Source organism: Eurytemora carolleeae, unplaced genomic scaffold (assembly GCF_000591075.1).
Source record: "Eurytemora carolleeae unplaced genomic scaffold, Eaff_2.0 scaffold1734, whole genome shotgun sequence".
NCBI classification, from domain to species: domain Eukaryota; kingdom Metazoa; phylum Arthropoda; class Copepoda; order Calanoida; family Temoridae; genus Eurytemora; species Eurytemora carolleeae.
Genome location: NW_019399207.1, coordinates 16,640 through 30,833, shown reverse-complemented (window position 1 = coordinate 30,833; position 14,194 = coordinate 16,640). Strand labels below are relative to the sequence as shown.

The window sequence follows — 14,194 nt, the reverse complement described above, 5'->3', positions numbered from 1 at the left end:
ATTATCAATATCAAACTAAAAGACACTGGAGTTTATTTCTATATATATTTTATTGCACGCCTCTAACTTTGTGTTGTATAATGATTTATACAGTTCAGTTGTACAGCATATACATATGTATACTGTACACTGTACATTGTACATATTACAAGTTACAGTGGTAGAAAATTAAAGAACAACTAATATTTAAGCAATTATTAAACAAAAGTTCAAAAGCCTATGGACGAAATCAAGAGAATAAAAAAGAAAAAAAAACATTAAGAAATATGTTATTGTATTTTGATTTGAACTGGAAATTTGAAGATTTGATATAAGATTTTAAGTATTAACATGTAAACCTGTTTATGTTCTTAGCTCTTGCATTACTAGAAATAAGCATATTTGTTAAAAACTGAATCAAGATTTTTTTCTAAATTGATATTTCCTCCAACGAAAAAATAATTTACAATTTAAAATACCAGTAAATAAATCTTTGCTAACAATAAAGTGTTAAGCTACGTTTGTCTTTCGATTTTCCTGTTTTTTTGTTGATATATATTTACTAAAGAAAGGCTGTTTTTTTAATGTAATTAAATAATTTTTTTTAACAACAAAACAAAGGCTGTCTAATACACAAATACAATCAAAGCCTGTAAAAAGCGGAATCACAATCATCTTTGTTTAATCGAAATATCTGAAGTAGTTTGTCTGTCTCATCATAGCTCACGAACCCTTTGACGGATTTGCCTCAAATTTCGGCTGAACCATGGAAATGTCCATAAAGCTGACTAGGTCAAATTTTATAGGGAAAACTTTTATTCGAGGCAATGCTGGGTTTCCAGGAATAAAGCTTAACATTTTTTATCTGAAAATGTTCATAGCACATTTTCAGAGTTATTCCATGAACAAAAAATTAAATAATTAAATTATTAAATTAAAAAATTTAATAAAAACGACTTTAATTCCGCTTTATACTGGTAATGAATACAGATGGACAGTGTTTTGAGGTCCGTTCCAAAAGTTTTTTTTTACTTTTACGAGACTCTACAAGAATCTTATTCCATTTTAAAATTGAATATTTTATAAGTTTTTGTTTTTACATTGTGATATTAACCAACCAGATTTTTCAAACGGTTAATAAAATCATTCTGATAAATCGCTTTTAAAAATGTTAATATCTGTGACACAGAAATAAGTTTGCAAATGTATATTTTCGAGAATACAATTTTATTATTTGAAATTTGACCTGCAAACGATATACATCCCTAGTTACGACTGTATGTTAGCTTGAAACTGGTTTTCTACCGATAAAAACTAAAAAGAACTCCTTAGAGGGCTCACAGCCTTTTTAAACACATTGTATATTTATTTTAAAATAAAATAAATAAATTGAAAATTCGTTGAAGAAAAAAATAATATTTTGTGCTTTAAAATGCAGAATGAAAATATATTGCAGAATTTATATATTTATTGCATCTTGTTGAAAGCCCTGATTGCTTTGCATTTGTTTACATTTAAAGGGATTGTAAACGGAATTTCAAAAAAACCTTCATTTTTAGAGTGACGGGTTCGATCTTTCATCTGAACAATGTTGTCCATGTTTTTTTAATCTTAAATTTGATTATATTCAGTTGCGGTTTCCTAACAGACCAACTTGCTGATTTATTGAGCAGAGAAAAAATTTCACCGTTGTGAATCGGACCTGTGTAACACTTTGAATTGAAGTTCACTTCAAATTTCGTGGACAATCCCTTTACATAACTTTTACATAAAATATTAATTTTTAAAAGTGTAATTCTTTACAATTTAAGGCAAATTTTGTGTGTATCTGATCATCAAAAGTGTAATACATTTGTACATATGTACATATGTACAAATGTAAATATGCACAAATGTACATATGTAAAAATGTACATATGTACAAATGTACATATGTACAAATGTACATATGTACAAATGTACATATGTACAAATGAAGAAAAGTAACAAAGTTTAAGAATTTTCAACGTTTCAATATTTTGAATTTAAACTTTTCTCAAGCGTCTTTTGTTAAACTGAAAGTGCACTTTAAACAATTCACTTTAAAAAACATTTACATTCGTTAGATATTTTAGCAACGGCTATTTAATGTACTATGCACATTTAAATTTAAGCTAAACCCTTGAAACAACGAGCTGAGCCTCTTGAAACTGGAATTTTTCACGATTTTGAATTGAAATCACTATTTTCTCTTGAAATCATGCGGTTGCCCCCGCAACTATAGAGTTCTGCATTGAAGGGGATGGTGCAGAAAACATGCCATGTGTAGACTGTAAGTGCGGCATTATTCCCTGATTTCCGGTCGGCATGGATCCCATGTACATCCCACCCATGCCGGCATGCATGTACTGACTCATCATCCCCGACATGGGAGACATCTGGTGGTAATATCCTGACATAGGTCCGCCCATACCGCCAGAGCTGAAGTTGTACCGACCGTCAAAACCGGTTTGGAAAAACTCTGCCATGTTGGATTTTTTCTTTTTTGATTTTGTGGAAAGTTTTCGGTTTCGGGTTTGAATTCCTTCCTTCTTTAAGGTCACGGGTCGCTCAACCTGAAATACACAAAATTAAATAAAAATCTTTTAAGATAAATTTAAAAATTGAATTTTAAAAACTAAATTTTTTTTTTTAAATATCTGATTTAGAAACTTTATTTTTAATGAAACGTATTAAAAAACTTCTAATTTAGTAAAACAAATAATTTTGCAAGAAGTGTTAAGAAAATAGAAAAAACAAACTCTTTTTTTTCAAAATGCAGGCCTTCATATCTCAATTTAATTCACAGGTTTACAAATGTAAAGAGTATTAAATAACTTCATGCTGAACTACATTAACAAGATATTCTTTTTATCAAAAATGGTTTAAAATATAAGATGAAACCCTGGTTCCCCTTAGTACCCCCCCACCTCCCTTTACATATAATAATTCCTTCCCTCTCATTTTATTTTATGATTATATTATACGTTTAATCATAATACATACTTTATACGTTCTCTACACTTGATACTTGATACAGAACAACCAAAATATCTTCCTCTCTCTTGTCTTTTTAGCATTTTTCTTTCTATCTATCTATCTATCTATCTATCTTAAAACTGAATACAAATCTATCTTTATCATGTACTAGCTTGGGAACCCAGCGCTGCCAAGGTAACTCAAGTTATTCTCGCCGTTTACCCGCTCTTGAGCGATTATACCTGGAAGCTAAATTTTTGCTTTTAAAGTCGATCCACTAAACTTAGAATCTAAAAACCAAGCTTAGAACATTCCCGTGGGTCTCCCCAGTTCCCCAATCCAAATTTGAGGCAAATTGGTCCAAAGGTTCCTGAGTTATGATCGAAAAAATGAACAGACAGACAGACAGAGAGACAGACACCAAGACACACCAACAGATATTACACCTTTATTTACATAAATTTGTCATTATCAATTTCTATCTATCTTTCTTTCTTTCTCTCTTTCTATTTATCTATCTATCGTTCTATATTTCTCTAATCTACCTATCTATCTATTTATCTATCTATCTCACTATCTATCTCTCTATCTATGTATCTATCCAGGCATCCATTATTACATCTCCTATCTGGATTTAGATCAAAACAAACATCCTAGAAACAGACGCACACTACACTTTACACACACACACACACACCACACTTGCACAGTTACAGTTTAAAGTCAGGACTATGAACTGTAGGATTCGTTAAAGGTACAGGACTGTAGACGTATTTTCACGTGACCAGTCATTTGAAGAGTTGCATATCCGATTCACTACGGTATCCTTCTACACCTTCGTTTCAGTATAAATGACATCTATGTTTTTCTGTCTGAAAATTGATGATTTATTTTTTTGAAAAAATATCTAATTTATTTGATAAAATATAAAAAGGGACTGTGTAAGGAAGGAAGCTTGTGCTTGACATTCTTTCATGAAACGATTCATGTCGGTTTTTAAATTTTACATGTTTCATTCATTAAGTATTTGATGAAGAAACACTGTTTCTAGGTTAGTTTAAACATATTATTCTTTTTAGATGCAATGTATTAATGTATTCATGTATTAATGTATTAATGTAATAATGTATCAATGTATTAATGTATCAATGTATTCATGTAATAATGTATCAATGTATTAATGTATTAATGTGATAATGTATTAATGTATTAATGTATTAATGTATTGATGTATTAATGTATTAATGTGATAATGTATGAATGTATTAATGTATTAATGTATTAATGTGCACTTTTGTAAAGTTTTAACAAATTTTAGTTCATTTTGGGCATTCTAAGGTCCCCTCTTCTCCCCCCTTGTCCCCTATCAATCAGTGAATCTAGTATATAACGACTCTCAACTGTAATCTGAAAATCCATCGCAAGCGAGGGAGGGAAGGCGGAACTAGCTTTCTAGACACTTGACTCTCAACTGCGGTTCATGGAAGTATAGGACCGACGTTTATACAGCTAGAGCCAGCTGAACAGTACGGATATAAATACGTAAATACTTTAGATAGCGATACGGGAAGTACAGTGAATAATTCATCTCCTTTTAGTGAAATTAGTGGGAAATATGTTAATTATAGACATTTTAAACATCTTATTGTTACGGTTAATAATTACAAAAAGACAGAATTTCTAAATTATTTACATTAAAGAGTCGAATATGTTTATGTCAATATAATATTTTTGCGGAAGATTATTAAGAGTTTGAGGTTCAGGTGAATTTACCTTCCCTCCCTCGTTTACCTATCTGTACATCTATCCAATATTTGGTGAAATAACTTACATTTTTTACAGGACACATTGCTTCACGTACACACACACAGTCAGACACTTAGACATAGACAGATGTATGTATACTTAGACAGCTGGACAAAAAAGACAAAAGAACGATTTTCCAAATTGGGTAAAAAAGACAAAGTTTTAAACATTTTGTTCCTATTTTGAGTAAAAATATGTGTGACAAACAAAACGACTTTAAATTGTTCGTTAAACAACAATATTCGAACTTATATTCAAGCATTTTATTTTTCTTTAACAAATTACATTTATCACAAAAAACAAACCCTAAATCGAAATTATATACATAATGCATTAATTAAATAAGTTAAATTTTAATGCAAAATTTAAAAAAATCTTTACTAAAAAAGGTTTATTTAACACTAGTTGATATGGGCTTATGAAGAAATAAAGATTTAAAACCGTTCATTTTTTTCATTGAAATCTTTTAAATGGTTTGATCCAAGGCCAGAAATGGATCTATTTGCCGTTTTAATGGATCTATTTGCCACATTTTTTCTAAAAAAGTATTAAAGAATTTTTACCATTATTTAACGTTTCTGAACGATGAGTTTTTAGGACAAATCTTATGATACTATTAGAAAGTAAAAAAAATCGCTTAAACTTTCAACATTTATTACGCAATTTATTTTTTGAAATTTTCTTTTAATTTTCAAAATCATTTGTTAAGGGCCCAGGCCCCTTCTGATATTTTATCTGTTAAAAGAATGAAATTGGTTCTCATCTTGTTTTCTACATGTTGTGCTGATCCAAGGTTGTAATGCAAGGAAAGTTAATTACGGTCGCGTATATTAAAGCTATTTCTCTCTGGGCGGACTTTGCAAACAAGAATAGATGCATCAGTGTTCGTTTAGTATCCTAGGAGGTTAAAAGCATTTAATTTTGATAATTTTGAAAGGCTGTGACATCCATCTTGTGTTTACTTTTCCGCCCAAAGACAGTATACTGCAGTACAAAAATAACTTTCTTTGCATTAGTACCTTGTGCTGACCCATCTAGTGTAAACTAATCTCTTTGGTCCAGATGCATCCTTGTAAATTCATCTATCTATCATCTTATTTTTCAAAACAAAGTGTATCTATAAAGTTAATCTATTGTAAACAGTAGCGGATGGGTTCTGCATATTTTCCTGTTTTCCTGTTTATGGGGTAAACACTGATGCACTCAAGGTTATAATGCAAGGAAAGTTATGTTAGAGGTGTACGCATCTTTTTTACTCCAGTGTACTGTCTCTGGGCGGTAATGTAAAACAAGACGGATGTCGAAGCCTGACATGGGATCCATCTTTCACATAAAAATCAATGAAATGTTCTGGACCTAAGAAACTATTCTGTGAATTATCAAAATTATCAAAATTTTATGCTTTTAATCTCCTAGGATACTAGAGTAATACTGATGCATCTATTCTTGTTTACCAACACAGTCCAGAGAGAACTGGTTTTAATATGTACGCAGAGTATACGCAACTGCAATTAACTTTCCTTGCATTATAAACTTGGATCCACCAAGCATAATGCGCTATTTAACTTTAAACATAAAGTTAATTTCATTTTAGTTTATTTGTTGTTATACTGGACCATGCTCAAGACAGCTATAATAAGTTAGACACGTAAAATTAAAGTAAAATTGAATTTAGATTGAAATCATTAATGTTTTCAATTAAAAATCCTGAAAATCAATTGAAAAGTGTACAAACATGTTTTGGATTTATAATAAACATAAACATATAATTTGCTTCTCCCATGCTTAAAAACTAGAGGACTAACAAAATCAGTAATTAGTAGTGATGCCATATCAATTCAACATTCTCCTTCGTGAAGAATTTTTGCTCGTCTTCCAACATGGTCGTAGCGTACCTTACCTAGAAAGTTTATTTCAACCCCTTTATTTAATTTCTAAATTTCTAATTTTTTTTGGTTTTAATCTGCAAACATTGATTTTACACATTTGATTTTTTGGGATTAAATAATGCATTTTCTTACAACTATAATCAAAACGGAAAACCAAAAAATGGTTAGTTCAGCGTACAAGTTGGCTTAGTNGAATCCGGGGTTCAATTTGTACAGGGGCTAAAACTAAGCTAAAAAAGGGGTTCTTACAGCTATCACACACATTTTCGAAATAACCAAAAAAAGCCTCGCCCTCAAATAAAAAAAATATAAAAAAGCAGAAAAAAATGTTTTTTTTTAACCTGGAAGCAAACACCCCTGTAAAGGGTTTTATATAAAAGCTGATATTAAACCTTAACTTCGCGTGCCGGTAGTTCATAATCATGTACTCATCTATCTATCTAGCTAGCTATATATCTATCTATCCATCTATCTAGCTATATATATCTATCTATCTGCCTATCTATCATTATGTCTTTATATATATGTATATGTGTTTACGTAGCTATCTTTCTTAATGTGTAAACCTATATTTTTTTTCTATACTTACATTATGTAGTTTGAAGTATAGACCACAGGCATTACAGACAGGTTCACCGTTCTGATTCCTTCTCCATAGAGTTGTGTTGATCGTCTTGCAGTTCGTACAGTTCGTCCCTTCACGACGAGATGCAGACTAAACAATAGATAGATAGATAGATAGTTTGATAGATAAATAGAAAGATAGATAATCCGATAGATGAATAGATAGATATATAGTTAGATGGATGAATTGATTTATAGATACTATAGTTGTAAATAGATATCTAGATAGCTAGATAGATATCTAGATAGATAGATAGTTAAAAAGATTGTTAGTTAGATACGTATAAAGACAGATAGTTACAGATATTTAGATATAGTTAGATAGATAGATGGTTTGACAGATAGATATTTGGAGCGACAAATAGTTAGACCGAAATATATACTTTTAAATAGATAGATTTTCAGAAAGATAGATAGTTAGATTTTAATGTGAGAAGGATTACCCATAAAGAATAATACTTTATTGGCAACCTAAAAATAGAATAGTTAAGTAGATATATAGCTTCATAAGAATAAAACATAAATAGATTTATTAAAATATGTATGCATATATTTTAATTGAAAGGACTGGTAGTAAAGTGAGTAAGGAAAGATAATTATGAATTTTAAGATTGAAGAACTCATTGACCCGACTAACCAACTCCCCATCAGACAACCAGTGGACCAGGGGGGCTGTCAGGTTAGATTAGAGGTTAGCTTACGTAAACATGGGAACTAAGGATGGTTTTAGGTATTCTCAGGTTTGTTAGGCAGGAATTTTTAAATTGAGGATAAGGAGATGAGTAGCGAGGGNTGTGGGGGTGAGTAGGGGGCTATCTATAAGGGCGGGTAGGGGGTAAAAGGTGGTCATGATAAGAGGGGAAGGAAATGTAGGAAGTAATTGGGAAGACATATGAAGAAGGGAAGGAAACGGAAAGAAATTGAAAGGTAGGAAAGTAAATGGGAAAAATTGAAAAGGGGGCGGGGGAGTTAATGGGAAATGGTAAAGAAAGGAGATGAGGAGGTAAATAAATGGAGGGAAGAGAAGATGGGAAAGGAAAAAGTGTTGAGGAAGTGAGGAAGTGAGGGAAGAGAAGAACAGATGAATTAAGAATGGAAGGAAAAAGATGGGAAAGGAAGTGAAGGGATGGGAAGGATGAAAAAAGAAACCTGACTCTGAGATTTAAATGTATAAAAAGCTAGATATATAAAGGGGAATAAAGGCTGTCTACACTCTACACTCCAAACTGAGGGGTAGATTAATTACACCGATAAAAAAAGTAAAAAAAACTTTTCTCATTTTTTAAAAAGGTTTTGGAAAAAAAGACATTTATACAATTTTTTTTTTGTAAAACCCCAAACCTTATTTTTTACCTTATTTATGTATCTACCCTTTCAGCTCCTTTGTCTGGGAAATGTATAATGCTTCCCTGTATTTCCGCCCAATTAAATTAGATCTAGCTATATTGTGGGAATCAAGCTCATTATGCAATCTTATCTTATAAACTTCCACAAAGAATTGTCTTTAATTCAGATCAAAAAATTGTTTATTTAAACATAAAATAGAAAAATTCCCTAATTCTTTAATAAAACAGGAACGGAACACATAAAAATATTTTTTTAATCGTCATTTTTTTGCCACAAAATGGGAAACTTTTAATTCTGCTGATTAAATAGTCAAAGATCGAAATTTTAAAGGTTTACGCCATCAGGCTGCAAAGATAAAAGAAAAAGAAAGGACATTTTTAAACAAGTGTGCAGTTCCTATGTGTATCATTTAAAACATCAAGTAAAATTTAAAAATCTTTAAAATCAAAAACAGACCAAAAAGTAAGTTGGGCGCTGAAACGTTATGTCTGTATTTGTTACTGTATGACTTTCGAAGGAAGGCCACCCATATAGATTTATAAACGACAGCGCTTGTTAAATGAAATCATTTTTCAAATATTTCTCGAACAGAATTAAATCTGAAACATGAGCCAATGCTTATCTGTCTGCCTATCTGTCTGTTTATCTAAATGTTTCAAGTTACATGCGCGCACGTTTCAATTCTAAATTCCAAGTCTGGTGCAATTGAAGAAACGCGCGTTAGAACTTAGATACATATAAACGCGCGTGGAAGATTTTAAACAATTTAGGTTGGTCGGCGCACGTGCACTTTACATAACGAACAGTGTTGGGACGTATAAAAAGGGTTCTTTGTTCAAGCTTCGAGTTCAAAAGTCAATAAATAAGAATTTAAAACCTAAAACCCTTCAAATTCGGCATTTTTAAACTGCCAGCCATATGTATACATACAACGTACGGAATGTTTCGAGCAATTTGATGAAATATTGAAGAAAACTCACTGATAGGAAGCTGAATGCTGAAAGTATGGATTTGAAATATTTTCGTAGATTTTCTGAAATTCTTCCGCGGATTACGGGGTTTTGTGAAAATCCGCGAATTATTTTTGTTTTGTTTTACGATGTACACAAAGAGAACATGTTCACAACTAATTTAGAAGATGGGCGCGAAGCGCCTACAAAGGCTAGTAGTCTAAAATTTAACAAATGTATGCAGTTTATAAACAACTACATAACTCAAACAGTAAATGAAAATGTTTTGAGTGTCTGAAAATAGTCTAAACTAATTCTAAAAGGCTTTACAAGTATGAATTTCAAAAAGATCAACGTTTTTTCTTAAATTGTGAAATTTTGTTCTGTGCCAAAAACTGTTATGAAACAGTTATATGTTGGTTCAGACTAAGGGCAGCGTGTTCAAATCTAGCCTATTCTCTAGGCGCCAGACTTTTGAAACAAGATTTAGGAAAAATAAAACTTTTTCCCAGAACTAAACACATTTTTAGAGTGGTCTCAAATATTTTTAAATTGACAAAAGGAATTTTGGGGGGTCATCGGTTAAGAAGAGAAGGGGAAAGNTTGCAAATCTCCAGGTGGAATTTGGTTAATTTGAAAAGAAGACATTTTAAAGCAGTTTGTCCTATTCAGTGCCTTGGTCAAACCCAGTGGTAAAATACAGAATTAGTTGAATAGACCGGAAAATATATATAGACAGATACCCCACATTCATACACAGATAGATAGATAGATAGATAGATAGATAGATAGATAGATAGATGGATAGATAGATAGATAGATATATAGATAGATAGACAAACAGGTGTATTGAAGCTTTAACACAGAAGCTCTAAGATGAAAGACTGGATTATTGTTATTGTAAATTTAGCAGTTTATGGAATTAGATTAGGGTATGTTTTATATATATACCTATATAGTATACTATTCAATAGATGGAAAGGGACTGTTCCCATGATTTTAAGGTCCAGGTTGATATTAAGTAAGTGCCAGAAATAAAGAGTTTTTTCTAATTTTATAACAACACTAGGTTTTACAATTAAAGATTGCAGTTAGAACTTTAAAACCAACATTTTTCCTTGAAAAATTCAAGAAATGTTTAATATGTGCCCCCCCCCCCCTCCTTCGCCCCCTGTGGCTCCCCTGCCGCCCCCTGGACAAGTAGGCAGTAAATACAGGTTGACACACTGTGGATGGAAGTTGGGAGGGTTGTGGACCACCTCTTAATTACAACCTGACCCGAAATATCGGGGGGGACAGAATACGACCCTGGGTGGCTCCCAAAGTCATCAATTAATTAACTCATTCATTGAGTCATTCATTCCGCGCTTCGTTATCCCCTGGACCCCATACCACAGTTTTCAATTTCTTGAAAATAATCTTTTCATTTTTTTTTATTTTCTGTTTTTTTCAGATCGTATGTAAATCAAGTTTCTATTTTCTTAACATTTTGATTTTAAATCTAAAGCCTAATTGGAACTATTAATGTTATTGACCATATATTTTTGGAGTACATGTCAGATTTACAACGATACACTTTAAACCTAAATTTAAGTGACTAAAGCAGCGATGAGAAAGATATTGCCGTTTTTTCTGAAAAAAATATAAGTATCTGTTACATAAATGCGCAAAAAAGCGCAATTGAAAATCATCAACTTTCAGTTTAACTCAGGGTACTGTTGTGAATCAGGTATACAAGAGTTCACTTGAAATTGAGTGAAAAGACTCTTTAAACTAGAAGAGAGTTAAACCCCCTGAATGTTCATGATATATCCTTATATCTCTAATTTCCCCTAGTTTAAACTAGAAGAGAGTTAAACCCCCTGAATGTTCATGGTAAATCCTTATACCTCTAATTACCCCTAGTTTAAACTAGAAGAGAGTTAAACCCCCTGAATGTTCATGATATATCCTTATATCTCTAATTACCCCTAGTTTAAACTAGAAGAGAGTTAAACCCCCTGAATGTTCATGATATATCCTTATACCTCTAATTTCCCCTAGTTTAAACTAGAAGAGAGTTAAACCCCCTGAATGTTCATGATATATCCTTATACATCTAATATCCTCTAGTTTAAACTAGAAGAGAGTTAAACCCCCTGAATGTTCATGATATATCCTTATACCTCTAATTACCCCTAGTTTAAACTAGAAGAGAGTTAAACCCCCTGAATGTTCATGATATATCCTTATACCTCTAATTTCCCCTAGTTTACTAGAAGAGAGTTAAACCCCCTGAATGTTCATGATATATCCTTATACCTCTAATTTCCCCTAGTTTAAACTAGAAGAGAGTTAAACCCCCTGAAAGTTCATGGTAAATCCTTATACCTCTAATTTTCCCTAGTTTAAAACTGTGCAAGAACTAGTATTGCATGATGAGGTTGAATGGTAAACTATGGTAAACTATTTACCGGCTCGTGGGCTAAACCAATGTGCGCAAAGCCAAGGGTAGGGGAGATGTATTTACAAATGTAATTGTAATAAAGGTAGGTGAGCTTTAGTGTGTGAACATATTTTATTGTGACCAATAGGAGCTAGTTTTATCAAAACAATAACAAAGGTTGCAAATAAAAGATCTGACATTTCTTGAGCAAAGAAGAAATGTCGTTTATTTGCAATATTCTATACTTCTGAACAGTTACTAATACAGGTTAGATACCCCCTCCCCTCTCCCGTCAGTTCACCACACATTGAATTTAAGAAAATCCTCACCTTGATTCTACAAACATTGAATTTAAGAAAATCCACACCTTGATTCTACAAACATTGATTTTAAGAAAATCCTCACCTTGATTCTACAAACATTGATTTTAAGAAAATCCACACCTTGATTCTACAAACATTGGTTTTAAGAAAATCCCCACCTTGGTTCTACAAACATTGAATTTAAGAAAATCCACACCTTGATTCTACAAACATTGATTTTAAGAAAATGTCCACCTTGATTCTTCAAACATTGATTTTAAGAAAATGCCCACCTTGATTCTACAAACATTGATTTTGAAAAAATCCTCACCTTGATTCTACAAACATTGAATTTGAGTAAATCTAAAATTAATGCTAAACTTTGCCTCAAGGAAAGCAGTGCAAAACATTGCAAATCTCCAGGTGTTGGTTTCTGCCAAGAAAACCAGCACCTTGATCTATATACACACACTATACCACCACCTGGTGTAAACTGGGTCTGCTACACCTGTCCGATAAACACAAGAGATAACATTTCTTGTTTTTCAATTAGGTTTAAAACCAAGTTCAGTTTTAAATAACACTATAGCCAGCTGCAGAATATTGTAATGCAAACCATGAAAGTGTTTTATCAACTGATTTCGAGGTTTTAAAAAACTACCTTTTTTTAAAGGCGCCCAGTGCTCTCTTTCTTCTTTTGTCTGTTTTTAGAAATCCATGAATGTGAACAGAAAATATGCGAAAATTTTAGCTTTATGATTGACGAAAAAAAATGATGGCTTGAAAAGCATTGTTTCAAAGTCAAAATTTGTCCTAGAAAACCTATCATTGCTTTTATCATTTTACAATAAATATAATAATATTTTGGGTTTTATTTGATGCTTGATTGTTGACTAAGAAGTCTTTTTAATTAACATTGAACCATAAACATATGGAATTTAATTAAAACTTTGAACTATTCACTAAAACTCAGCTTCTAATTAAGAAAATAAACCTAAAAAGACGGGAATGGTGAATAATAGAGAAAAAGTGAAAATTCTAGCAATTAGCGAAAATGATGTGTGAGGGAGGGAAACACCCTCGAAATGATTTCTCAAATTAGAAAACTCCCATCAGCTCAGCTCAACAATTCAAATAATAATAATTAGACTCGAGCATTAAATTGAGTGTTTGCAAAAAAAATAAAAGGGGGTATATACAGGCTGATATCGAATTCAGTTCGATATATCAACCATATACCAATACATCGAATGGAATTCGATATTTGTAGGTTGTAATATCTGAATGTTTAGTTTTAAATTTGATTTAACTATTTACAATTTAAATGGAATAATGCAACTGTGCTCCTTATAAAGACGCAATAGCGAAGTAAAATTAGTAGCGATCAATTTTAAATTCAATTCGATATCAGCCTTTACCCCCTTTTATTTTTCGCAAACAATCCCTTTAAAGAGAATGTTCACCAATTTAAATAAAGAACACAATTAGACAGTATATGCATATCCTTTTCCCAAATGCGTTGATGATACTTTTTTTTTTACTTTTTAGTGAAAAAAATTGGAAAATTATTATTTTTATTCAAAGAATGAGTGAGGAAGGGAATAGTAATAGCTCGTAAATTTAATAATCTGAATCACGGTCGGCGATTCAGATTTCCGATATTTAGATTCAGAATCCTATTTGTATGTCCGAGATGTCATAAAGGCTTCCTTTTGTTTCCGTTTTTACCTTTTTGAATGAAGGTTTTTGTATTTACTTTTTTAGGGTGTACTTTAAAATGGCATTAAGTAGCTTTTTTTATTTTAACGTGAAGTTACGGAAAAATGAAATTATGAAATATTCATATGGAAAAGAAATGATTAAAAAGTAAAGGTG

The 14,194-nt window shown here is 31.7% G+C and overlaps 1 protein-coding gene across 2 annotated transcripts in view; it reads right to left on the bottom strand.

Moving 5' to 3' along the window:
* Window positions 1-1,171: 1,171 nt before the first annotated feature.
* LOC111717729 (transcription factor GATA-3) overlaps window positions 1,172-14,194 on the bottom strand; it is a 25,131-nt gene continuing 12,108 nt past the window's right edge. For both annotated transcript variants that reach the window (XM_023493202.1, XM_023493203.1), the window contains exons 6-7: window positions 7,261-7,386; window positions 1,172-2,573 (exon numbers count right to left, since the gene is read on the bottom strand). In XM_023493202.1, coding sequence (XP_023348970.1) covers window positions 2,217-2,573; window positions 7,261-7,386 — 483 coding nt within the window. In that variant the 3' untranslated portion in view covers window positions 1,172-2,216. The remainder of the gene's footprint in view (window positions 2,574-7,260; window positions 7,387-14,194) is intronic.